At 29.7% G+C, this 27815-nt stretch overlaps 6 protein-coding genes across 8 annotated transcripts; 4 read left to right on the forward strand and 2 right to left on the reverse strand.

Annotated features, from left to right (window-relative positions):
* Positions 1 to 1658: 1658 nt before the first annotated feature.
* Positions 1659 to 4709, forward strand: LOC105251741. Of its 2 annotated transcripts, none has more exons than XM_025410770.1 (10): positions 1659 to 1897; positions 1996 to 2114; positions 2283 to 2353; positions 2435 to 2571; positions 2722 to 2830; positions 2988 to 3046; positions 3111 to 3412; positions 3506 to 3768; positions 3879 to 3998; positions 4173 to 4709. In XM_025410770.1, exons 2-10 carry the CDS (start codon positions 2049 to 2051, stop codon positions 4612 to 4614), a joined length of 1569 nt encoding a protein of 522 aa, XP_025266555.1. In that variant the 5' UTR covers positions 1659 to 1897; positions 1996 to 2048; the 3' UTR covers positions 4615 to 4709. The 2 variants fall into 2 exon arrangements, with proteins under 2 accessions (XP_025266555.1, XP_025266554.1); XM_025410769.1 differs by having other exon boundaries at positions 2040 to 2114.
* Positions 4710 to 5259: 550 nt separating this feature from the next.
* Positions 5260 to 9193, reverse strand: LOC105251742 (mitochondrial dicarboxylate carrier). Of its 2 annotated transcripts, XM_011258723.2 has the most exons (9): positions 8974 to 9040; positions 8172 to 8291; positions 7938 to 8092; positions 7518 to 7673; positions 7257 to 7423; positions 6958 to 7165; positions 6796 to 6876; positions 5754 to 5810; positions 5260 to 5663 (listed from the first exon to the last, which is right to left on the reverse strand). In XM_011258723.2, the coding sequence occupies exons 3-9, from the start codon at positions 8031 to 8033 to the stop codon at positions 5547 to 5549; spliced, it is 882 nt and encodes a 293-aa protein (XP_011257025.1). In that variant the 5' UTR covers positions 8034 to 8092; positions 8172 to 8291; positions 8974 to 9040; the 3' UTR covers positions 5260 to 5546. The 2 variants fall into 2 exon arrangements, with proteins under 2 accessions (XP_011257025.1, XP_011257024.1); XM_011258722.3 differs by lacking the exons at positions 7938 to 8092; positions 8172 to 8291 and having other exon boundaries at positions 8974 to 9193.
* A 1197-nt stretch (positions 9194 to 10390) lies between these two features.
* Positions 10391 to 11988, forward strand: LOC105251743 (elongator complex protein 6). The gene is made up of 2 exons (XM_011258724.3): positions 10391 to 10849; positions 11146 to 11988. Exon 2 carries the CDS (start codon positions 11152 to 11154, stop codon positions 11974 to 11976), a length of 825 nt encoding a protein of 274 aa, XP_011257026.1. The 5' UTR covers positions 10391 to 10849; positions 11146 to 11151; the 3' UTR covers positions 11977 to 11988.
* A 135-nt stretch (positions 11989 to 12123) lies between these two features.
* Positions 12124 to 15042, forward strand: LOC105251744. Its single transcript, XM_011258726.3, has 3 exons — positions 12124 to 12506; positions 12617 to 12836; positions 14812 to 15042. Exons 1-3 carry the CDS (start codon positions 12364 to 12366, stop codon positions 15040 to 15042), a joined length of 594 nt encoding a protein of 197 aa, XP_011257028.1. The 5' UTR covers positions 12124 to 12363.
* Positions 15043 to 15579: 537 nt separating this feature from the next.
* Positions 15580 to 17531, forward strand: LOC112638669. The gene is made up of 3 exons (XM_025410772.1): positions 15580 to 15591; positions 15677 to 15949; positions 17092 to 17531. Exons 1-3 carry the CDS (start codon positions 15580 to 15582, stop codon positions 17431 to 17433), a joined length of 627 nt encoding a protein of 208 aa, XP_025266557.1. The 3' UTR covers positions 17434 to 17531.
* LOC105251745 (kinesin-like protein KIF19) lies at positions 17280 to 27756 on the reverse strand. The gene is made up of 15 exons (XM_025410766.1): positions 27746 to 27756; positions 27489 to 27647; positions 26668 to 26739; positions 26301 to 26396; positions 25540 to 25743; positions 24508 to 24657; positions 24206 to 24421; positions 22428 to 22909; positions 22067 to 22242; positions 21503 to 21660; positions 21050 to 21263; positions 20029 to 20230; positions 19241 to 19387; positions 17793 to 17917; positions 17280 to 17424 (listed from the first exon to the last, which is right to left on the reverse strand). Exons 2-14 carry the CDS (start codon positions 27585 to 27587, stop codon positions 17794 to 17796), a joined length of 2340 nt encoding a protein of 779 aa, XP_025266551.1. The 5' UTR covers positions 27588 to 27647; positions 27746 to 27756; the 3' UTR covers positions 17280 to 17424; position 17793.
* Positions 27757 to 27815: the final 59 nt, after the last annotated feature.

Consider the following 27815-nt stretch of genomic DNA (forward strand, 5'->3'; position numbering starts at 1 on the left):
TTTCTGATTCAAATCAGCCATCGAGTAAAATTGTCCTCGGTTACTTGCGTTTTGGAACGTAAGCAGAAATAACTAGGATTTCAACCGATTGAAATCCTAGTTACTTCTACTTACGGCCAACTTTATCATCATTCTATCGTCTTCTAGGATACATAAAGCTAAAGCAATATTCTGATTGGTTCTTCAGCTTACGTTTACATTTTACGTTTATGGTTATGGCAATTCATGTGCGAAAGCCTAAGGGCCTATCCAGACAAACTTGCATAAGTGCATATGCATAACATAAGATCATATGGACCAATGAGCATCGAGTATTAAGTCGCCATATTGGGTGCTTTCCAATTGTTTAACACATCTTAACACAAACATACACAGGAAGGCACAAAGTGTAGCGATGTGCACGACTCAATTGGAACAAAGTTAATGTGCGATTTTCGAGTGGAGGGTTAGGATTCTTCATAACCATGTCCATCTTGATATTTTTTAATCCATGCTGAGGGTGATAGCATCGATATATAAAATGGATTAACATACATAGATGTATATATATGCATAATATTATATAATATATAAATAATATATAAATAAAATATATAAATGCATATTATATTAATATATAAATATGAATGAAAATTTAATCAGTAATATATCTAACCTGCAAATATGCAAAAGAGACAATTTTATTTTATTTATTAAATATAATAAAAAAATTAATTGTACAAAAACTCATTAATTTGAATTACTTACTTCAATGATACTTTTAATATTTTTATTGTCCATTTTTGTATTTGTATGGTGTACTTTAATGGTTGTCTTTTAATTAAAAAGGATAAAACGAAAAGAAAATTGCCAACATAATCGCCGTCAGTCTGTAACCGCATATTTCATTTGTCCCTAGAAAACAGAAGGTTACACAAGTTGACTAGTAGCCCTCGAGCTGAGTACGGATGTGTAAAGTTGTGTCGGCAGTTACGGCAATTGGAACGCGACTTGTGTCGCCGTGTGCATAAAAGTGTCTAGGGATATCTCAATTGGAAAGCACCCATTGACTTATATAACATAATACTCGATGCTCATTGATCCATGTGGTCTTATGTTATGCATATGCACCTATGCAAGTTTGCCTGGATAGGCCCTAAAGGCCGCAGCACATACTTTTGCATAAGCGCATAACCATAAGCATAAAAAAATTGATTGGTTCATTTTCTTATGCATATACTTGGGGACCAATCAATTTCCTTATGCTTATGGTTATGCGCTTATGCAAAAGTGTGTGCTGCGGCCTTTAAAGGTTATAGCACACACTTTCCATAAGTCCCGATCTACAATAGGTAATTTAAGCCCTAAGCCTTAAGAAATTGACCAATTACAGTCGAGTATTCTCTTCATACTTGACTGTGATTGGTCAATCTCCTAAGGCTTAAAGCTTAAATTGCCTATTGTAGATCCGGCCTTAGACATAACAGTAAGGTTTCGACCAATCGCGTTGCTCAATTTGGTTAAGGACGGCCAAATTGAGCAACGCGATTGGTCGAAACCTTACTGTTATGTCTTATGGAAAGTGTGTGCTACAGCCTTTAAAAGATATGAAAATTTTGTGGCGTTAAATAGAACAAACTATATATTTTTTTACAGAATATAAAAGCAAATATTTTTTCTTCAAACTGAAAAAGATAAAAATATGAAGCTATCTCTCTCTCTCATTTCAATTTATATTAAATTCATTGCATTTATGGAAACATAGTTGTTATGCATTTTTTATTTTACGTTTTTTTTACGTTGTTTATCGCTTTTTAGTTATCAGTAATATTGCGAAGATAAAAACGAGCTACGAAGAGTGCCTTACATAACCATCATTTTTATGCTGCTTTAAATATCAAAATATTTTTTTCCACAAGTATGAAATTTATTTTCTAATTAAAAATAAAAGAAATAATTTTTAATAAAAAAATTTTTTAATGTTATCTTCTAATTGTTTTTAATATTATTGTGTAGAGCTAATACAAACGGGATTACAAATAATTTTTAAAAAATTACAGAGAATAATTATGTGTCGACTGCAAACTATAGACAAATATTATAACAATCTACAATATAATGAAAATAATAGAGAAGTAAGTATATATACATATACATATACATATACATATATAAAAAATATTAATGAATTATAAAATTTAATATATTAATATACATATATGTAAATTGCAGATATGAATATATTTTAATTTATATCTGTCATAGAAAAAATATGTAATACTACTTTTTATATATATTTTTAGGAGGTATTAACAAAAATATCTGCTTTACCTAAAACAATAAAGTTTAAAAATGTTAATGACATCTCAGAAAGGTAAATAAATTTTTAAATTTAAGATATATTAATATAATAAAAATGTAAAAAATGCTTCTCTTTTTAATATATTTTTTTTAGATTCCTCGAAATAGCATCCATAATAGAAAAGAATCTATCTCTTTTTCAATCTGTATGTAAACATGTAGATGTGGTTACCACTATTATTGAATATTTAACTAATTTTGGTGTAAAACTTTCGCTTTGCAGTAATTTTGGTACATATATTAATATCAGTTGCAATTATAAAGATATTTTAATACTTTTTTTTATAAATTTATAAATTTTTTATTTATAAATTTTTTTAATAAATAATATAAAATGGAGCATATTATATGTATAAAATCTTTTATTTTAAATTTTTCTAGAAGAGGAATATGAGAGAGATGATATAATTTTATTAGTGATGCTTACTCTTGTGCATATATGTGGAGATACTCATATGGAGATACACTTATTTTTGGAAGATACTATTTAGTAATTATTTATGTTATATTTGTTATATTTGTTATGTTATATTGTTATGTTATATTTGTTAAACATATTAATTAATGCTTATATATTTTTTATCTTTAAAGTTAATATAATTATCAATTTGGTAAATATTATTTTTACATTATATATATTATTTTAGCAAAAATTATGAAACATATCAATATCAATGGAAACATAAATGTCATCAATTAATAAAAGGTAAGAGAGAAACGTGTAATATAATAAAATATTTTTTCTTAATCAAGATTTTAAAATTGTGCAGATCAGTTCAATGAAATGATACTTCTAGAAGATTCAGATTTGTATGCAGTTATTAGCTATTTGAGAATTATCTACCCTAAACAAGGATGTCTTTCTTATTTTAATAAAATTTGGGTCCAAGAATTTATAAAAGAAAAGTTTTTATGGCTTGTAAAAGAATATTTTGAGAATTTAACTCTTCCCATCTATGTATTTCGATCAAGGAAAGAATTACTTACAAACCATGAACATTGTAAAATGAAAATAGTATCCATATGGTCAGAAGATATTATAGCTGCAAAAAATTTAGCGTCATCCTTAAATGTATATTATTTAAATTGTTTTATTGAATTATATAGTATTATTGTATAATGAAGATTTTTTAAAGAATTGTTATTTCTGTTTTTAATAATTCAGAAAGAAGTTTTATTTATAAATACACACATGGATTTATATAGTGGTATTGTACTGTTACCTTATATAAAAATATTCAGTGAAACATTGAATACACTATTATACAAAAAACTGCAGAATTGTGATGTTAACAATTATGCGATAAAATCAGAGATTTTGAAAGCTGAAACTCCAACTTATAATCTGTTTTATAATGGTAAATGGCAACAACCTGTGAAAAATACATATTGGATGTATAATGAAGCTCTGTGGGCACATGCAACAAGGTATGAATATATTCTCTTAGTCTTATATTCTTAATTAAAATAATTCTTAAATTCAAAAATTTAATAAAATTGACATATGAAATTTATAATTAATTGCTTTATTATTATAGTTGTGATATTAAGAGATGCATTGATTCAGCTGAGAAAGGATTCAAAATTTGGAGTACTAAATCTATTATTTCTAGAAATCAAATATTATTCAAGTTTGCATCCATGTTAAAATGTAATGGGTATGTTTAATATATATGTTATATATTAAAATTATTTATTATATATATATTAAAAAGTTTTTATATATCTTATATTTTGCTGTAAATTTGTATTTTGAATTTTCTTAATAATAATTTTATGTTTTTGATTTTATTCTTAATAGTAATTTTTAATAATTTTTTAATTTTTTTTAGTAAATTTGCATTGGCGGATAAAATATTAAAATGGATAAAATTTTCAAATATTTATGAAACATCATTGCTGTGCTCTCAAAGTGAACGATTAGAAATAACAAAAATGCGTCAGCCAAAAGGTGTTATCATCTTAAAAGAAAAAGATGAAACTATTTTGTTTGATCGATTAACACAAGTTTTAATTGCTGGTAATTCTGTCATTGTGATATGTGATGGAAAAGACTCCTGTAGTCTGGCACAATATTGTGATAAGTTTTCAGTATCTGATATACCATCAGGTGTTATAAATTTATTGTCACATGACAATTTGAAGACTTTAGAGGCTTCCTTATGTGCAACTACATATGATTCTTATGCAGAACAATTTTTCTTGAAAGACAATCCAGAAAAAACATATATAAATCTTACTATACCCAAATATATTATACTGCCTATTAAATAATTTTCATAATATATTATACATGTATAATCTTCAGATAGAACGAAAATCTTTAGATTGGAATACAAGTATGGGTATAAATACAAAAAAAAATATGTGTGAACACATTTATATATTTATTTCCATTATAATTTTATAATTTCTATCACATTCATGGATTAATTCTTTGAATAAAATTGTATAATTATATGACTCACTTGGATTATTAAATATATTCTCTTCATTCCCAAAAGCATGAAAATAGATTTAAAAAACAACTACAATGTATCACCTTTATCATAAAAATATTTTGCATTTTTATTAGCAAATTATATTTGCTGCATAAATAATATATTTTCATACATATATTATGTTTTAGCAATTAAAAAAAATAATTTTTTTGTATATGTTCTTTTATATATTTTTATCTAAAGCTCTTTCATAAATTGTACTATACATTTCATTGGCAATTTCGCTTGTTGTATACGTAGATGGAATAACTACTGCAAATATATGAAGTCTTAATGATAAAAAAGAAATTACAAAAATCTTTCATTAATAAATTAGCTCTTTGTACTAAACAAAATCACTTTGCATATAAAAGCTGATTTAAATAAATATATATGTATAAATTTGTACTATTACATACATATGTATATATAATAAATGTATTACAAATAATATAAGGAATGTATTGACTGGAAGATAACTTGTGATCAAAATTTGTCTCTGAGAAACAAATTTATAATATCTAATTAAATCAAAGCTTGATTAAATGTGTGCGAATGATTAAATGAATCAATTTGTTTTGTTGCACATTTTGTTCTGTATACAAACAAAACCGTCTGTTCAAATTTGTAGAAAGATTTGACACTTTTTTGTTTATATAACACATTGTGTAAAGAATTAATTTCAATATCTCATTGTTGTATTCTATTTGTCAAAATCAATAAGATTTACGATGACGGTTTCACAGATTGTGGATAGAAGCCAAAATTATATCTAAGTTGTTCAAGGAATACAAATGTGAGAATTGTTTGCGGTGCTAATCGAATAAATGCAGGTACATAGCCCTAGAGTAAAATAGAATCATTCATTGAAAAAACTTCATGATCACAATTATTTTTAGAATGTTGAAATAAAAATCCTTTAATTATACTTACTTTAAAAAAAGCTAGTGGTCCAAGTTTGGCAGTATATAAGAAAAGTTCCATTAGATTCTGTACAGAAAATAAATGTAAGAATATATTGTATATTTAAATAAATTGTATAAATTGTATATTTCATAAAATCTATTATATAGGGTGTCCCAAAAGTCCCGGACCGGTCGAATATTTCATAAACTATGTACTTTAGAAAGAAATGTTTCAGACAAAAGTTGTATGGCTTGAAGGGTGCCATCAGATAGTGGCAATGATTTGACATGGGAGAGTTATTTGAAAGTCACGTGAAGATCACCGTCAATTTCTTAAATGGAACCTCCTATTTTTTATTACATTCGTGTAGCTTATCTCGAGAGCTTTCCAAAAAACTATAATAAAGTATTTCTTCATTGAGTACTTTTCGAGTTATGAGGTTTGAAATTATTTCTTAATTTTACATAAACCGTAAAATATCTTGTAAAATATTCATTTTTCGATTATCTTACCTTAATAATTTTATGTACAAAATAATGAGAGGAATCAATTGGTGTAAAGAAAAAACATGGTTGTTTTTAAGAAAAAAATATGTAATTTGCAATTAACAATTACATTTTTTTTTTAAACAACTATGTATTTTCTTTACACCAATTGATTCCTCCCATTATTTTGTACATAAAATTATTAAGGTAAGATAATCGAAAAATGAATATTTTACAAGATATTTTACGGTTTATGTAAAATTAAGAAATGATTTCTAACCTCATAACTCGAAAAGTACTCAATGAAGAAATACTTTATTATAGTGTTTTGGAAAGCTCTCGAGATAAGTTACAGGAATATGTAATAAAAATAGGAGGTTCCATTTAAGAAATTTACGGTGATCATCACGTGACTTTCAAATGACTCTCCCATATCAAATCATTGCCACTATCTGATGGCCCCCTTCAAGCCATATAACTTTTGTCTGAAACATTTCTTTCTAAAGTGCATAGTTTATGAAAATATTCGACCGGTTCGGAACTTTTGGGACACTCTGTATATAATTATTCGCATATATACTTACTTTAAATTCTCCAGGCTTAGCGTTCATTGCTCGTGTTTTTAGAACATCTAAAGGTTGCGTTAGCGTTGTTGCAATAGCGCCCTTCATATTAATATAAAAAAAATGATATTAGCTCTTAAGTACAAGATGACTTTGAAATTTTTTCTTTCAATAGACACTTACAGCCGATACACTGGATAAGACATGCGTTGAAGGATTATCTTGGAAATAACCAGTCTGTAACAACATTGTTTTAATTTGATCGTAAAAACTCAATTGACCGATAGTCATCAGCGCTGCTCTCATGGTCGCGGTCGAACATCCACTAAACAATTGTCGAATACCTTCTTGCTGAATTACACGAAACAATCCATCCAAAGCATGTTTGTAACTGTGCAATAAAGAAATATATGTAGTTAATAAGGGAATAGTACAATTATAAAGTATATGTATTATATGTATAATAATATCAAAGTTCTTACTTTCTTCTTAATTCTGGTGCTAATTTGATATCATTTTGCATGCGTACATTAATCACATCGCCGGGAGTCCCAAAAACACCGCCTGTAGCACCGGAAACTCCAGCCAGTAAGAGTTTTTGATAAAAAGGTAGTGGATAGTCAGGTGTTTCAAATGTTTGTTTGCCGACCTATTATATTTAACAATATGACCTGTGTATAATAAATTAAGAAAGAAATGGCATTTATATGTATACAAATAATATATATTCTTTATATACTGACCTCGTAAGCACCAAATCTTATTGTAGAATAAGTAAGTTGGCGAAGTAAGGAAGCACTAAGTCCATTATATAAAGCTAATATTCCCTGTTTTTCAATTATTCCAAAAGTCGAACGTACTATTGATAATTTGCCTTCTTGCTGAGTTTGCAAATGGACCTAGAAAATTAAGATTTATGCAATCATTCAATCTTAAATCTCTACATTTAATAAAAATCAACATTTATTAATAATTAAAAATACTAAAGAGAAAAAGATAATGATAAAAAAAAATAAAAATAATTATTTTTTATGAAAAATGTTAATATCCAAATATTGATTAGTGATGTAATGATGTAATGATATCTATTAATAAATCATTTTTACTGACAACTATAAAAATAAGCTAAAAAATAAACCGAGCTAAGAAAGTGTAAATAAAACCTTCAGTAAATCCAAAGGATGAGTCACACATGCAGCAGCTGCGGAAGAAACACCACCAAAATACCAACGTGATAATTTCTTACTTTTATCAGCCATTGTTTATCTAGCTTTTCAACTTTATAAATTAAGTAGCAACTAGGAATATATCTATTACACTGCATAAACAGAAAAAAACTGATTAAGATATATACATATAAATTTTTATTTAAAAAGTGTATAATTAATTCGATTTACCTTTTTTCTATTTAAATTAATAAAACGAAACATTAATATATAGTTTATTCATTGTAGAAACGACAATCGCCATTGTATGTGCACCATTTGTTTTAAAAATAATTTAGTAGAAAAATATATCTGAAAAAATTATAATGTCACACATTAATAAAATACATTATGAAATATAAGAATATGTATATGTATATATAAAAGTCCACACATTAAGAAAAAAATAAATACACATGCATACAAGTATGCATAATTAAAATAACATTTGAATTTTTTCTACAATGCATAATACAACAAATATAAAATATTCCAAAATATTTTTACTTTTTTCTTCGCAAATTTGCTGTATAAGATTATAAAATTTTTCGATTCCTTCATATTAGATGAAAATTTTGACTAAGATGATTATACAAGCGGTGCAAAAATTAAAATCAACAATGTAGCGACCTTGCGATAATGGGAATACCGATTTGCCCAAGTAAACGCAATTACGTGCGATTCTCATTTTTTTGGCATATTTGGTGGAAGGAGACAATTTTAGAACTATAAGCGAGGCTTAGCTCCCCCACTTGCTAAATCTTTTTTAACAAGTGAGAAATCTTTATTTCAAAACGCGCAATAAAAAAAATAAGTAAATGAATAAAAACAGATTTCGAAATCGTTTCATTGGGATTCGCGCAATTCACCATAACTGTTAATTTATAATCGATGCAGATTCAAGCGAATATTAAGTCTGAGTTTTTTTTTTTTAATTAAATTTAAGTAATATATTTACATATTTATGAAAACAATTAACGCAAGATGTTTTTACCGTTTTTTCACGATGATCGTTGGTGACTGCTGACGTCCTCCGATCCCGACAACAGCTGGAACTCGACTGATGTAAGACGTTCTGGAAAAGCGAAGCGCGCCGCGCACGATCAGCTGATGACCACGTGCCACGTGTCATACCACCTCCCATTGATGCTATAGCGAATCCCCAATAGGGCAGATATCCATAAAGGAAGTGGAACATGCTGTTCGCGTTCGTCGTGCAATCTTTTATCACTGCTCGTTTATCAACCGTTTATTGCTAAAACGGGTGATAAACGACTGTCAGTTTACACGATGACTTTGATTGAAATTAGCAAGTCGCGATTACGAAACACCATTATTTTCCTCAGTTGAAATGAAATGCCAACAAAATTGTCGAATAATTTTGCTGTCAAATATGTAAATGTCACATGGTCTAGAATTTCTAGTTTCCCGTGTGGCACTTCGCATTTATGTTTTTCTATAATTTTACTAAAAAATAGTTATATATAATTTTTACTAAAAAATAGTTATATATAATTTTAATTATTTTGTAAACTTAAGTTTTAAAAAAATTTAGAAATTTTAAACACGTATAATACATACAAAAGGAACAATATATATCTCTTAGCAATTATAAAAGATTATTCATAGTTTGAGGTAATAAAATTTCTTTACAAAAGATGCAATAGCACCTAATAGATTTACGAATTTAAATTAATTGAATTAATTGAATTTTCTTTTTTTATATATTTTTGGATTTTTCATCTTCGTGTTTTTTCAAATTATACTTATATATCTATAATGCACCCAGTGTTTGCTATAGATAATTTCAAAATTATCTAGATAAAGATAAAGATAAAAATCCGTAAATTTATCTTAGATGAGATAAAGATGATTTTGCTTTTACTTAATCTAGATGAAAGATGAGATAATTATTGCGATAATCTAGATAATTATCTAGATATTTTTGTTTATTTTAGAAGATTATAAATATTTGTGAAAAATGTGACGCAGATTATAAATGGGATATTAAAATCATAAACACATTCTTTCTCTTCTCCTAAAGAATATTTAAATAATAGCAAAAAGATAATATAAATGATACGATAAATATTTATTTATTAATTTATATTTATAATATATTTATAATATATTAATAATATAATAATAATATATTTATAATATATTAATAATAATAATATAAAAAATATATTTTAGATATTTTAGATAGATTTTTAGAAGCTTGCCTGGAAAACTTTTTTGCATAATAAAAACATCATCTTAGACAATTTTTTGATAAGATGACATATATTTTTCATCTAAGATAAAGATAAAGATACTTTGTATTTCTTCATCTGGTTAAAGATAAAGTGATCCATTTCTTTATCTAGATGATTATCTAGATAATTTTATCTAGATACCAGCAAACATTGAATGCATCAGATAAATGCATCGAGTATATTTTGAGCAATTTTCGTTTGTACGCAAGCATTAGTAGACAGCTGATTATGGCTGTCCTGTGTTTTATTTGTACTATTATAGTAGTAGTACTATTATTATAGTACTCTTACCACATGTAGTACGCCCAAAGTGACGAAATGTATATGAATGATTTTTCAATATCATTCAGTACATAAGACTATTTAAATGGGAATATATATTTACAATAAATTCGCCTTCGTACAAGACACTGACCTTTATCTTGCAACATTGACTTCGAGTGACTGACCTTAAGTGCTAGAGTTTTAATCTATATTTATTCTACAGAAGAGAATTTTTTTTTAAGTGTTTCCAACCTGTCGGTCATCTCACACCTACAGAAGAGAATAGACTCTTATAGGTTATAAAAACACACCACGAGGAGAACCGAGTATAACCCGACGATTTATCAGGTTAGGAGTATTATATGTATAAATCGTTTCTCGTAAAATCTACATAATAATAATAATAATAATAATAATAATAATAATAATAATAATAATAATATTAATAATAATAATTATTATTATAATGATAACAATAATAATATAAATTATAATAACAATAATATAAATTATGATAACAATAATAATATAAATTATAATAACAATAATATGAATTATAATAACAATAATAAATTATGATAACAATAATAATATAAATTATATAATAATGTAAAGAATAATAATAATGCATTTTTGTCTTTCAGTTTATCATGGCTAGTGCAATGGAAATGGTGTGCAACACTCTTGGAATTGACAGAGTAAACATGAACAGTAAAATGATCTTGATCCAAGAGCAACACGGCACCAATGCAAACTTCTTGGTGAATACCATCCTGTCGCACGCTTTAAAGGAGACGAACGCCGTTTGTCTTGTTCTTTGTCATAATACCTTTGGCCATTATCATAATATTGGAATGAGACTTGGCTATAACCTTCTAGCTCTGAAAGAAAAAGGCCAGGTGACTGTTGTCGAGCCAATGAAAATTATAACCACCAATATCGCTGATATGTGTAAGGATTCTATGGATAAGGAGAAAATGATAATCCCAACTGTCGCTTCCACAGAGAATATAGATATTGCGCATAGACTTTTTACATGTGTTAGAGAGAAGTACAATGAAGCGGCGAAATTTGCTGAGCCTGTTGTTTTTATTTTTGACGATATAAATCATCTACTTGATTTTGGCCTCAGTGTACACGGTGTTATGTACTTTGTAAGATATTTAAGATCATTTGTAGCATTACATCCCTTATCACAACTTTGTATTCTTGCACATACATATCAAGATGAATCACAGATTTCAACTACAGATGTAGTTGCTAATGCCTTGAAACATATGGCGCATCTATGCGTCACAACTCAACCATTTAGGACAGGACGCTCCAGCGATGCATCTGGTAAATTAATAGTTCACTGGAGGATAAATTCTGTTAGATTAGAATATCACTGGGCCGAGAAAACAACGCATCTGTTTAAATTATTGGATTGGCAAGTGAAGATTGGTGCACCTGGTGCAGCGTCTGTTTTATCATAATTTTATTTCATTGCTGTATATTTAATTTTTAATAATTGTTTTTCTGAAATAATTTACTGAATTTGTAGATATATTTCTACAATATATTAAAATAAATTAAAAGAATGTTTCCATTCTTTTATTATTAAGAATATAGAAAATCTTTCCTTTATTTTGTTTAATTTATGATACATACTTTATTTCCCATTCTTCGTGTGAGAAAGAATTTAATTCATTATGGGACACAAGTAAATTATTTTCATGTAAAATCTCAAGAAGCAAAGATCTTAGACATACTTCACACAACATACATCGTTGTATATTCAGTTTTTATTTATGTTTTATTACATATATAATGTCAACGCAATTCTTGTCATCGAAAAATAGTGTTTTTCATTTATCAGATAAATGGGCACAAAGCAGAGTGTCTATGAAAAATCTGGTACTTTGGATTATTACAAATTCAGCGCGGAAGAATATGCACTGGTTAAGAAAGTATGGTCAGGCATCGAAATTAACCCGCAATTTCATGGTAATGCCTGTCTCAGAAGGTGTGTAATATCGCGTAAATAAATAAGAAAGAAATTTTATTCTCAAATTGTGACATCAACAAACAATGATTGAGAGAATGGCGAATTTAATATTTACGGTGGATTTTTAGCTTTTGCGAGATTTATCCGCAATACGTGAAATTTTTCACTCAGGAGTCAAAATTGCATTTGAGCTTTGATACACGTATCACGGTTAAGTTTTCAATAATTATGGAAACTATGGGGTATCTTCTATTGGATTTTAATAAGAGGCCGAAACAGTTGGATCGATTAGTCGGTTATATAGCTATGGTGCATAAGGACATGCAATTAGATGAGCAGGATATGCGTGTACGTAGAAAGATTTTCATTATTTTGTCGTCGCGAACGACCCAAAGAACACATTGTAGTCAAAATGACGTCATAATCACAATAGAAGAAATCAAAATTACGATTTTTGGTTACAAAATTTGACGATTTGCTGACGATTATTAATATACGCTATAAATGGATTATTTCTCATTTATATCCAGTGTTTGCTGGTATCTAGATAAAGTTATCTAGATAATCATCTAGATAAAGAAATGGATAATCTTTATCTTTAACTAGATGAAGAAATACAAAGTATCTTTATCTTAGATGAAAAATATATGTCATCTTATCTAAAAATTGTCTAAGATGACGTTTTCATTATGCAAAAAAGTTTTTCAGGCAAGCTTCTAAAAATCTATCTAAAATATCTAAAATATATTTTTTATATTATTATTATTAATATATTATAAATATATTATAAATATAAATTAATAAATAAATATTTATCATATCATTTATATACCTTTTTGCTGTTATTTCTTTATAATATTAAATATTCTTTAGGAAAAGAGAAAGAATATGTGTTTATGATTTTAATATCCCATTTACAATCTGCGTCACATTTTTTACAAATATTTATAATCTTCTAAAATAAACAAAAATATCTAGATAATTATCTAGATTATCACAATAATTATCTCATCTTTCATCTAAATTAAGTAAAAGTAAAATCATTTTTATCTCATCTAAGATAAATTTACAGATTTTTATCTTTATCTTTATCTAGATAATTTTGAAATTATCTACAGCAAACACTGTTTATATCCCCCTAATTTCAAATAATCAATTTAATATTTTGAATTCCAAGAAGGAATCCAGATTATTAAATAAATTATTTTAAATTTGGTTTATTAGAAATTAAACTGATAAATATTAGTGATGCCAGGGACAAGAAGAGAACATTACCCATACGCACACAAGCAGAGAGCTGCTACGTAATTCTCTGATTGTGTGTATGTGAGCATCGTCCTCTTTCTGACACTATTGCTCACAAAAGGAAAAAAACTATAGATCTATACTATAGATAAGATCTATACTATAGATCAGTGCTGGGATTTACTTGCAACTTTCGGCCGAATTTCTTAGCTTACGCCTACTGTTTCCCTCTTACCTCTCGCGCCGCTCGTAACTAAGAAGCGTTCAGGAACGTGTGCGTCACAAATGTAATGTGGCAATCTATCTATCTAAATTCTCTTATTGTAATTACGTTTCAAAACACAAATATTTTAAATTGTTACAGAACATATACGTAATTAATAATAGAATACTTATTTTTATTATTAATAAACAATAAAGAGAACTTAGATAGATTGCCACATAACATTTGTGACGCGCACGTTCCTGAGCGTTCCTTAGTTACGAGCGTTCGGTGGCGCGGTCGCTAAGGAGCGAGCAGTAAGAGGGGAACAGTAGGCGTAAGCTAAGAAATCTGGCCGAAAGTTGCAAGTAAATCCCAGCACTGCTATAGATCTTATCTAATGTTTAGCAGCACTTTATCTATATCCTTTATATACATTCATGATGAAAAATTGAATACGAGTTTAGTTAAGTTCGGTACACCGCGTAGCGGCAAATGTAGAAACTCACTGTATAAATGTATATAAAAATAAGATGATAATAAAAAGGCTATTAAATTATAAAAAATGATCCATTGATGATATCGAAGTGACATAAAGCCATATATATTAATAATAATTTTCAGAAATTTTACGCATACTAAACTTAATACTACTATAATAAATTTGCAAGACAAGCGCAAAGTTATTTTTCCGTCACGAGCAATATATGGTTACTGAGGTCAAATTTTCGTCACATGACTATTTCGAGTCAAAATAGTCATTTTAACTTTTTCTTGATTTTAGTGTGTTCCTTGGGGATATAATAAATTCTTAGGAATTTCAATGAAATTTAAATCAATCACAATCGTCAATAATTTGCCGAATTTTTCGTTTAGAACTTTGCGACGTCCTTGTTTCAATACTTGTCGCGAACATATCCCACGCAAATGACTGCGCAATGTCAGGAAGCGATGTCCAAGTTCATGGATAGCGTCATAAAGGAGCTCTTCGTAAAAATGGAACTTTTCCGCGATTACGACGTCGCACAATCGGGAGAAGCAACGCGATCGAAATTAGTAAAGGACATGTATTGTATAATTTGGCCCCGAAACAATGGCGTTAAATAAAATACCTATAATCGAAATTATTCAAATTCTATCGTATTGTGCCAATTTTATATCGGAGAATAATATACTCTAGGCAAAAAATATATTTTCTTATACTCGTAAGTATTTCTTATAAGTATTTTCTTATAAATACTAGATTTGATCACAAATGTTTGCACTTTCGTTTAAAGATCATATAGAATTATTTTCTATATCAATTCAAAATTATCTATATAAATTTGTGCATAATACATTATTCGAATAAATATATTTTCATTATATACATTCAATATTTTCGACACAATCATATAAAAAAGATAGTCCTCGAGTTTCCTTATAATTAAATTTTGGTATTTATTTTTCAAATATCGCAACTGAACAACCTCTTTATTCTCAAGCTTCTCTTCAATATTCCTTCGTACTCTAATAGTTTGTGAGGACTGAAGATAACGTTTTCATTATTTCACACAGATACGTGAATATTTTAAGGTAGTGCAAGGATATTCATTGAATACGCTTGTTACGGAATAATGTTAAGGAATAATAGATACACAATCAATGAATACGCGTGTATTCATTGATTGTGTATCTATTATTCCTTTCATTCGCGCGGATTATAATCAATCTGATCGATCAATTTCCTCCGATAGCGTAGCCGTGGGGACAATGCCCGCTCTTCGCAGAAGCCCCGATATTTGGTAAGACCAAGTTATATTGGGATGAATGGAAGAAGCAGTGGAATGCGCGGCTGGATGAATGGGCGGCGCAGGCAGCTGCTCAAGAGCAGGTCTCGCTTGAATCGATCTCAAACGACACGAGATCAAGGAATGATCTCGAGGATGAAAATGAGATTACTGGTTCCTTGCAACGAAAGGTCTCCGAATTACGGAAACGACATGATTCGGACGCGTCCGCCTCCAGGCTGGCGGTAAATTATTTCCTGATATCTGATCACCCATACAGCACAGAAGCTTGCATCAACATTGCTGCATTATTATAATATTGCTCACTGCAGTCTAATGTTGCAGAAATAATGCAGAGACATTATTTTGTAATATTACTTTGACAATGTTGTAGCAACGTTTTAACATAGCGAAAATGTATAATACGTTTCTTTGCCACTACGCGGCGACACCCAATTTAAATAACTCGTATTCGAATTCATCTAAAGGATATAAGGTCTACAAAGGATTAATGTAGTAATTATATTTCTTGTTTTGTGTCAGTTTAATTTCTGATAAATTGATTTGGTTTAATATTTTGAATCTTAATGAAGGATCTAGATTATTAAATAAATAATTTGTTGTTATCTCTCATTGGGTTTCAGAATATTAAACAGATTTTTTTCAATTGAATGGGTAAATAGGAAATAGTTCATTTATTGCACATATTAAAATATTCTGGTGTCGAGTGTAAAATAATTGTATGTATATTATTGAGCTAAATATTTAAGAAACATCTAATAAAAAACACTAATAGATAATTTTTTAAAGGCATTTTTTCCTATCCTTCTTAAACATTTTTTTTATATTTTCAAAGTGTATTTATAAAATTTAAAACGGTGTCTGCATTTGTAGAAAAACGCGATTTATATTACAAATACGTTGCACCGTAACATTGCTACAATCTTACATTGCAATATTCCTAAAAGCGGACATTTTAACGTTGTTGCAATCCCACAACAATGGTGCAGCAACTTCTTCCCATGAATTTGCAACGTTGCAATATTGCGGTGAAAGATTGCTGCAACGTGTATGCAATCTTTATGTGCTGTATGGGCATATGCAATTATTTTATGACATATCTGTCATCCATTTTTCCGATCGATAAAATACAATATTTGTTTCTTTTTGGCCTGCTGCGTGTTGCCTTTCACTTGATCGTTTGTAATATCTACCTCTCGATTATTAGCAATATAAAAAAGCGTTTTAAAAGTAAATTGCTTAATTGAGAGAGCAAATGTCTTTATCGAAATATCCTGTAATATTTTTCTTATATTCTAGTAATCGAGATATTTTCGGGATCAGGTTGACTGAAATCTCCTGTATATCATACGATACCACTTTTCAGCTATTAAATCTCTCCGAGCACCAACCAAATCGAACACAAAAACGGGACGCTGATAAACAACGTCATCAACGGCGCGTTTCAATTCAACTTCCTGACCGCCTAAAAGCTACGAAAGCGTCTCGTGCGAGATATCGCGCCAAAAATGACGATGCTTCGAGACCACAAGTCGATATGAAGATACTAAGCAAGGATAGTCCAGCCCTCGGCGAGGCCGTCTCCGAGGATCGAGACAAGGAAATGATCGAGCAGCAGGAACACGAATCATCTGAGATCGCCACGGTTAAACCGCAGAATACTGCTCGCGAGAGACGTCGAGAACGTTTCAATGTCGATCTAAAATAATAAAAAAAGGAAGATTAAAGATACATTTTAAAATATTCAATATAATAGGTTTTTAAAATGATATCTATCATCGCTTTCATATATCACAAATCAAACGCTCTTTGATATCCTATTACGTAAAGTGTGTAAAATGTGAAAAATAAAAATTTACATTTATTTGGTCTTAATTTTTATAAGCTCATAATTATTGCCAAAGATACAACAATAAAAATTAGATAAATATATAACATTTCTTTTTATAAGAATGTAATTAATTTTAGACGAGAACGACAAATATATTCTTAAGGTGCAATTTCATTGACGCTAAAAAGTAGCGCCAATGAAATTGCACCTTTACAAATGGAACAATAAATTCTTACCTCAACTACCTGGCTCGCGATCATTGCTTTTCGTTCCAGAAACGTTGTAATGGTCGTCGTCATTGTGCATCAATCGCATCGAGCTTATGCTGTTGTCGCTCGCAATTCGACGAAGTTTCTTGTCACTGATTTAAAAGAAATGAGAAATTAATAAGAGAAGTTAATTAATAAGAAAGATCAATAAAAGTATATAAAACAAGATATGTATATGTAAATATACAAGAGAGAAAGAATATATAAGAAAGACACAAATTTATAAATATGAAAAATTAAATCTCTATTTTTGAATTAATGAAATACGATTTTATAAAAAACGTGTTTTTCGAAAATGTTTTTTTATATACAATGTACACTCCGCGACAACGATTCGTTCCGTGGTCCCTCTCGCGGGACAAGGAGAGCGTAGCCTCTAACTAATCAGCCACTGCCACGCTGCCAGCTGATTGGTCACTTCTACGCTCCCCTTGCCCCGCGAGAGAGGAGCCACGGAACGAATCGTTGTCGCGGAGTGTACAGGGTATCCCATTTTAATATCCCACCCAAATAACTTTCTTATTTTTAATTTTAGAAAAAGATGTTTCAAACAAAAGTTGTATGGTTTCAAGGGGGACATAAAATGGTGCCATTAATTTGACCTTGAAGAGTCACCTGAAGGACACATGAAGGTCACCTCCAACTTTTTAAATGGGATACCCTATATACTTTAACATATTCTTGTAGCTTGCCTCAATAGCTTTCCAAAATACTATAATAAAGTATTTTTTCATTAAGTACTTTTCGAATTATGAGGCTTAAAATAATATCTAATAATTTTACATAAATCATAAAATATCTAGAAAAAAATTCATTTTTCAATTATCTTACCTTAATACTTCTATGTACAAAATAATAAGAGGAATCGATGGTGTAAAGAAAAAACATAGTTATTTTTAAGAAAAAATATGTAATTATTAATTGCAAATTACATATTTTTTCTCTAAAACAATTGTGTTTTCTTTACACCAATCGATTCCTCTCATTCTTTTGTGCATAAATGTATTAAGGTAAAATAATCGAAAAATGAATATTTTACAAGATATTTTACGGTTTATGTAAAAATAAAAAATTATTGCAAGCCTCATAACTCGAAAAGTACTCAATGAAAAAATACTTTATTATAGTGTTTTGGAAAGCTATTGAGGCAAGCTACAAGAATATGTAAAAGTATATAGAGTATCCCATTTAAAAAGTTGGAGTGACCTTCACGTGTCCTTCAAGTGACTCCTCAAGGTCAAATTAATGGCACCATTTTATGTCCCCCTTGAAACCATACAACTTTTGTTTGAAACATCTTTTTCTAAAATTAAAAATAAGAAAGTTATTTGGGGTGGGATATTAAAATAGGACACCCTGTATAGCATGCAATATTCTATATTACTCGTCATATAAATGAGGTGGAAATTTCTTACTAATTTCGCGCGTTCACCGCCGATATCGGCGGAAACAAGGCGGCCGGTGAAATTAACGGTTGCACTACTGGTCCCATTACGTGCTCCGCTTCCTCTTGTGGTTCGTGAATCGGCGGTAGCGGCGAGTCCCAATCGGAATCCGTGGAACTGTTTTTCCGATTAAACATTTTTTTTATATACAGGGTGGTCCTGAATGTTCCAGCCAGACTTTGAGATCCTATAGGAAATTTAATTCTAAACAAAAAATTTCCTATAAACATGGGTCGAAAAATGCTTCCTTAAGAAGTTATCGCTCAAAAACCTCTGATGAAGCAAGAACAAAAGGTGAAAAGAAAATGAAATAAAAGAAAAATGAAACTAAATAAATTTCTAGAAAAACGTCTTTATTCATTTTCTACTATTACGTGCTATTACTAAAATACTAATTTAAAAAAAAATTATTTTATTTTCATAAAAGAAAAAGATTTTTATTTTTTATTTTTATCATTTTTTTCAAAAAATTTATTTATTTAGTTTCATTTTTTTTTATTTGATTTTCTTTTCACCTTTTGTTCTTCCTTCATCAGAGGTTTTTGAGCGATAACTTCTTAAAGAAGTATTTTTCGACCCATGTTTATAGGAAATTTTTTGTTCAGAATTAAATTTCCTATAAGATCTCAAAGTCTGGCTTCGGGGCCACCCTGTATATGCGTTATCCATTTACAAATATACGTAACTTTTCTTGGATGAAACGAGAATCTAGCTGAAAATTGCTAATTCAGCTATCAGAAAAAATTTACTCTACTTACCTGCTCGCCATTCTCATGTCGCTGCTAAGATTATTATAGCTGAGTCTACTGGATATAGGCGGCAATTTTCCGCGACTGAACGACGACACGGTCGGAGACATGAGATCGCCGAGATTGCTGTTGACATATGTTGCGGTTTGAATCTCTTGCTGATATAAAGCATAAAGATTCTGCAGGTCGGCTGGGAGCGCCAGACGGCCATCTGTCATTTAGATTTCATAAATTAGAAAGTAGAAAAAGTTAATTTTGTAAGAGAAAAATCACATCATAATTTTTCAGATACAATTAAAGGAGAATAGTAGAAATAAAATTTTTTGTGTTGTTTAAAAATAAAAATATTAAATGATTGCAAAAGTCAGTCTCTTTTTTTTAATCGTAGAAAATAAAGAAGAGTTATAAATAAAAGTTATTCAGAATAAGGATGTGAAGAAGATAGTATGAAAGTTTGATTGTTTTCTATTAGAATGTCTACTCTCTGGACGAAGAAAATATAAATTTCTCAGTGATTTTTTGTATCTTGAAAAATCGAATTTTCATGGAATTTTATTAACACTCAGAAAATTTAAAAAATTCTCTTTTTCATAATTTTATTCTCATAATTGCAAACAATCAGAAAACCAAATGAATTATGATTAAAATATATTATAAATATATATCTACCTCTTTGTTGATATTTAATATTTCTAACAAAATAATTCTTAACAAAATAAATATACATTCATATTCTTGATTATAATTTAAAATGATAAAAAAGTAAAAATGTTATGCAAAACGAAAAATGTTTACGAAAGTTTTTAATATTTATCTTTAATACATTTTCAAATCTAACATTTAAACTTAAAAAGCTCTGTGTTTTCTCTTTCTTGTTAGTGAAAAATATTAGAAAACATATACAATAAAAAATTTATTTTAAAAAGTTATGTTAAAAAATTTCTAAAATATTCTCTTTACCTGAAATTTTGAACAAAAATACTTAAAAAATGGAATTTTTTCATAATATTTAGATATTCCGTCTACTGACCTTCCATGATCCGTCGTTGCCTAGTGATGATTTCATCAGAGATCTGTCGCTGTCGGTCATAACGAAGTAGCAGTAATTCACGACGTCTGAGTTCGTGCTGTTTAACCAGTCTCTCACTTTGCAGCATCATTTTGTCTGCTTCGAGCTCGTGAACTCGCAGCATCAGCGCCAACAATTCCCGCTCCTCATCCGAATTGATGCGCGACGGCAATTCCTGAAGAAACACAGGGCATTTTTTTAGATCGAATTTTTAGAACTTTGAACTTAACAACTCGATCGATACGTCATTTTATCGATTCGATATCTTAATTCCGTCGTACTGATATAAATAATACAATAAGAACTTGTGAGTTACAAGCTTTTATAACTTATTATATTTGTTTTTTTCTTTCTTTTTTTAAATTTTACTCGAGATTATGATTAAAATAATAAAAATTACAAAAATATTCTTACGTCCTCGAGTTCAGCACTGCGCTTCCGACATATCTCGAGTTCTTTCTCCGCGACGATGCGCATTTCGGTGCATCTCTCCCGCTCTCTTGTAATCTCCGTCAGTTCCGTCCACGCTTGCTGTACGGCTGAATCGTCTTCCAGATCGTCCTTTAAGAGATCTAAGCGGTCATTGAGATATTGTCTTTACTGAGGAATTTGGCGAACTAGTTTATCAAATTAATCGATATTTAGTAAGTTCTTGTGAATTTAATTTTCTGTTTATTTTTTGAAATCCTTTCAAAAAATCCTATATTATTTATCAAATCAATTTTTCAAATGAATAGTAGAAAATAAATTCAATTAAAACTAAAAAAATACTTGCTCCTTGAAATTAAGTATTGCGTACATAATACATAATATATGTATTTGGAAAACTTATATAAATATGATAAAAGTTAAAAAAATTAGTTTTCTTAGCGATAGTTTAACTCTTTAATTTACAGTAAATTTTTTTTCAGTAATAATTAATATCTATCTTTTCTATATTATATTATGTCAGTAAATTTTATCTCAAAATTCGCTCACCCATGTCATCTATTTCATCTACTTGGTAATCCGTGCTTGGACGATCTGTCTCGGAATCCCGTGTTTTTCCATAAACCCTATTATTTTTCGATTCCCAATGCGAGATTATGGAATGTTGCTGTTCGGCGGCGATATTCAAACTCAGAAGATGACTGTCTAGTTCCATTAACTTTCTCCTATTATAAATTAAACGATTGTTATATCTTGAGCTCTATTTATCGAATAGCAAAGTATTTTGACGAGAAATTTAAAATCAATTTATTAATTATTAATCGAAATAAAAGATAAATTTTAAAATTTTATGCAATGCCTATTATCTTGTTAATTTAACGTCTATTATAATTTCTTCGCGCATACGTACCTCAGACGCATCTGTTCTTTAAAAGCGAACACGATCTTTTCTCTTAACGATCTGAAATCGTTACCGTGTGTGTTATCCGACATTTTCTCTTCTGTTTCCATTCTCTTTGGCCTGTCGCTTTTCATCTTATTTCGCAGACGAGATATCTCGTTTTTCAAATCGCTAATTATATCGCGATACTGCGCGACGTGTAAATAACTGACGTCCAACACGTTCTGCTCGACTTTGTTAGAGATTCTGTTGGCACGATCCGCGTACATCAGGGTATTCTTGCTTTCGTCGCGATGCGCGCTAGCCGGCGACACGTGGACAATCATGACAGTTCGACAATTGCCACATAGGGCATCCTTCAGCAACCGCGTAAGCTTAGAATCGCGATAATTCACATATCGCGCACCACCGGCCAGCGCGTTGATGCAGTTACCTAACGCTAGAAGAGATCTATTAATATGCGCGCCCTCCTGCAGCCTTTTGCCCTTATTCTGCAACATTAAATTGAATGAAATTTTGGCAATATTTTTTAAATGTTATAGAAAATAAATTTTGGAAAACGAAAGATCCCATATGGCACAGAAATATTGCAGCAACATTGCAGAAATATTTCTTTGCAAGATTGCAACATTGCAGAAATGTTGCAAAATGTTGCTGCAATGTTGCTGCAATATTGCAGCAACGGTAAAATATCCGCTTGTAGAAATATTGCAATGCAATATTGCAGCAATGTTACGGTGCAACGTATTTGTAATACTAAAACGCGTTTTGCTCCAAATGCAGACACCGTTTTAAATTTAATAAATAAACTTTGAAAATATAAAAAAATGTTTAAGAAAGATAGGAAAAAATTAAAAAAAAACATCTGTTGGTGTTTTTATTAGATGTTTCTTAAATATTTATCTCAATAATATTACATACAATTATTTTACATACATTCGACATCAGAATATTTTAATACATGCAATAAATGAATTACTTCCTATTTACCCGTTCAATTATATAATAAGGAAAATCTGTTTAATTATTCTGAAACCCAATGAAGGATCCAGATTATTAAACAAATTATTTGTTTAATAATCTAGAATTGTTTAATAATCTAGATCCCTCATTAGGATTCAGAATATTAAATAAATCAAGTCAGTTTATCGTCAGAAATTAAACTGACACAAGACAAGAAATATAATTACTACATTAATCCTTTGTAGACCTTATATCCATCTTATATTAGATGAATTCGAATACGAGTTAGTTAAATTGGGTGTCGCCGCGTAGCGGCAAATAAAGAAACACATGTTATACATTTTCGTTATGTTAAAACGTTGCTACAACATTGCCAAAGTAATATTACAAAATAATGTCTCTGCATTATTGCTGCAACATTACACTGCAGTGAACAATATTGTAATATTGCAACAACGTTGCAAGCTTCTGTGCTGTATGGGATTAAATAAATTCTCTCTCTCCCTAGCACATTTCTGCTCAATCTATTCTTACTTCAATGGCAAAATAATAATGTTGTTTCAGACATACCGTGTAATGTTTTCATTTGACATAGAAATAGCACATAGAGGAAGATAAAAAACAAAAATGCTAAGAAGAGGGGAAGTACAAATAACACTTCAAAATGAAATGAAATTTATAAAATAATAATGTTTAAGAGAGAGAGAGAGAATTTCGAATACGAAAACAGTAATTGTAAATTTACAACAAAAGTTGATAAAAATAAAAAAGACTTGTTAATGTTATAATCATAGAAATATAAATAAAAATCAAGGTCGATTTACTTTGGTTTGTTTCGCTCGTTCAGACCCGGCGAGATCGATCATAAATAATTTCCCTTGTTTGATTTTGGTGTGCAGACACTTATCACTATCTTGAATCGAATGAGAAGACTGCCTGACTGTAACACTGAGGAGGGCGTGACTTCGTGACGAGGTTTTATTCGCGGCTGTCGGTTCTATCGTCCTCGCTTTGTTACCTCTGTGTAATAACCGCATAACCTGCGAACGTTAAATTTATCACTTGTTTATAAATTTTTAATCAATTCTTAAACTCGCATCATATATTATGTAAACGGTCATTATACTTCTTCGGTCGAATTAGTGGATATTTCCGTCAATCCTGAAACTTGAATGTTGCGACCGCGGGTGTCGTCGCGTAAATCCAGGTTTCCCGAACTGGGATTCAGAAGATCGCGGATGTTCTCATTGTAAATCTCCATATACGACATTGTTACCTATACAACGGGATAAAAAATGTAAGATGTTTCATGATTATAATTTAAAAAATGACGGAAAGTGTTGGGTATATTGCGCCCTTTAATGTCCATGGCAATCGCCATTGCATCCATTGAGCGAGATACCAACATCGCTCTGGATGCAGCACTTGCATATCACTGTGTTAAAAAGTAGCATTAGGTGTGAGGTCTGAATAGCTCAGTGATCTAGAGCAGTTGCCCGGAGAGCGAAAGATTCGGGTTCGATTCCCGATCCAGCCACTTGCGCCTCACATATTTTTCTAGCCTGCGAATATTGTTTTCTGTTCGCATATTGAAGACATAATAATAAGGCATAACGGGGTAAATATGCATAATAATGGACCCAGCCTCAATCACCTTGACCTTGATCTATTTTAGAATCTTTGTCAAGGTCGCCTAAGTAACATTCAAAAGATTTTAGCCGTCGCTCATTGTTTATTAAAAAGTTATTAACAAAACAATTTTACAATTTTAATGTTTTTTATCTCTGAAAATATTGATTTGAAAAAAAAATTTCAAGCAAAAAATAAAGCCGCTGAAAAACTCTACAAAAAGGGTTATATGCATTTTTTCCATAAACTTACTATTTTAGCTGTTATATAAAAAATTAATTATTTTACATATATTTTTTTATTGCCTTTATATTTCCTATTTTGCATTGAATTCGGATAAACTCTTAATTGTTCGAAAAATGATGAAGATAGTTGAGAAATAATTAAGATTAAGACTTTCATTGAAAATTATTTGCCAAAGAATGTACACATGTTATACAGCGCGTCGATAATAAAAGGATCAAAAAAAATCCAAGGAGATAGGATTTGGAAAAAATTGGAAAGAATTTTTCCGATTCGAGAAACTCACCGTAAATTTCGCGTCGTCCGGTAATTTTTTGGCCGCTAAGAAAATGTCATTCAGAGCACGTACCATGATCCCAGGATTCGATGAAGTTCCTACCATTGTGTATGTTTTTCCCGAGCCTGTCGCACCATACGCAAATACGGTGGCGTTATAACCGTTGAGAACATCTTGTGCTAAATTTTTCGTTGTGGCTTCATAAACTTCTTCCTGAAATAATAACAATGATACATTTTCATAAATATAATAAAAGTATTCTAAAAAGATAAGAAATAAAAGATTTCATATACAGGGTGTCTGGAAAGGTAAAGTCAATCGAATGGGAGGTGAAAGAGGAACATGAGTAGAACATATAATGTAAATAAATTTTTTTCGTATTCGCTATGGTTTAGAAAATATAACGCTTTGTAGGGGTGCAAAAAAGTGAAACCCCTTAATATTTCGAAAAGTACGCATTTTCGAGAAAAATGTTTTATATAAAAATTGTAGGGTTTTAAGTAAAGCATCACACAGAAAAATTAGTACGACTTTGAATAGTGTTCTCAAGATCACGTAAAGATAACTTAGAAATTTCACTTACAATAGACATTTCTATTCAAGGTCTCTATAAAGCGCTGTATTTTCTAAGCCATAGCGAATAGGAAAAAAATTTATTTACATTATGTGTTCTACTCATGCTCCTCTTTCCTATTTGATTGACCTTACCTTTCCAGACACCCTGTATACAGTATTTTGAGTTGACAATTGAAATCAATAAAATAATTTACCTGAGTAGAGTTTTCTCCAAAGATTATGTCGTAAAGATATTGCCGCGGCGCCGCACGTTTCTGTTTATCGCTGTCTTGATCCTCCAGCACCACCATCTGCAAATTCAGTATGAAATATTTTCGAAAAGTTTTTCAAAATTAACGAATGAAATATTTATACTGAAATATTTTCGAAAAGTTTTTCAAAATTAACAAATTGAGTTAAACGTAAATAAAACATAAATAAATATATATTTATTTACTCTAACTCTAGGAAATTAAATTAGCAATAAAATAAATTAATGGATATATGAAATAAATAAATAAATAAATAAATAAATAAATAAATAAATAAATAAATAAATAAATAAATGACACGTAAACTTACTTTATTATTAACAGCGTGCAAACATCTAGTACCGTTTTCATTTTGAACCAAGGGACGAATACGAACGGCGACCTGTCATATCAGAACACGACATTGTATTATCAAGAATACTACACGATAATGATGATTATCTTTTGGGGTCTATGAACGGAGGAACCATCAATTCAAAACTTTTTTATTCATTTGTTATTCTTGTCTGTCATTGATTTATACAAGTTACGAGAGACTTAAATATTACGATCCAACATCGATTTGTTTTTTGCGGAGGTTTTTATTTCACGAATATTACTGTCGAAATCGCGTTGTTTTTGTAAAGTTTTCAAGCTGACATTGTTAGGCTGAATATTTGACGTATTTCATTTTCGTAGAAAGATAATATTATTCATATGTCTAGTCGCTCATGAACTAATTGTTTGAATATAATTATAGCAATCTGACGTAATATTATAAAAAATATAAGAAAATGTTTATAAATTAAGATGATAGATTTGAAAGCATATTTGATGTAACAAAATAACTTTTTGATATACATATATAAAACGTGAAATATATTTAATACAAAATATTAACTTTTTATAATTACTTTACCCTAATACTTTTATAAAATGAATTTTAGGTACAAAAAATTCTATCTTTTATTTTATTTAGAATAATATTGCAGTTATATCTTGCAGATGCATCGATGCATCTTTGAAAAAAATATAAAGATGTAGAATGATCATTTTTGTAGTCTTTTCTTTGATTGTCTTTTCTATTAATTAAAAATAGTATTTTTTTATGTGTTTGCGCGCGATTTCATCAATCTTAAATGAATCACGTACCATGAGTTTCTGCTCCAGCACTCTTCGATCTCCACGATCTTTGAAATCATTTCCGCTGCTGCTGCTACTGCTGCTGCTACAGCTACTATATTGCGTCATTCTTGCACGATGCAATTAATTTACGTATTGTCGTGAAAATTAAGATCAACTGGCTTGACCCTAGTCGGACAATGTTAACGAAATGCGCTCGTTGATTGATTTAAACGTGTTTATTAAGAATTACGTTTTATTATCTACATGTGTATGAAATTCATTACCGTTTTGTAATTCTTTCCACTTTAATCACATCAACACTCATTATCGCTTTTCTCGTCAAATGCGTTTGCA

The sequence above is a fragment of the Camponotus floridanus genome, unplaced genomic scaffold (genome assembly GCF_003227725.1).
Source record: "Camponotus floridanus strain SB8 unplaced genomic scaffold, Cflo_v7.5 scaffold340, whole genome shotgun sequence".
NCBI classification, from domain to species: Eukaryota; Metazoa; Arthropoda; class Insecta; order Hymenoptera; family Formicidae; genus Camponotus; species Camponotus floridanus.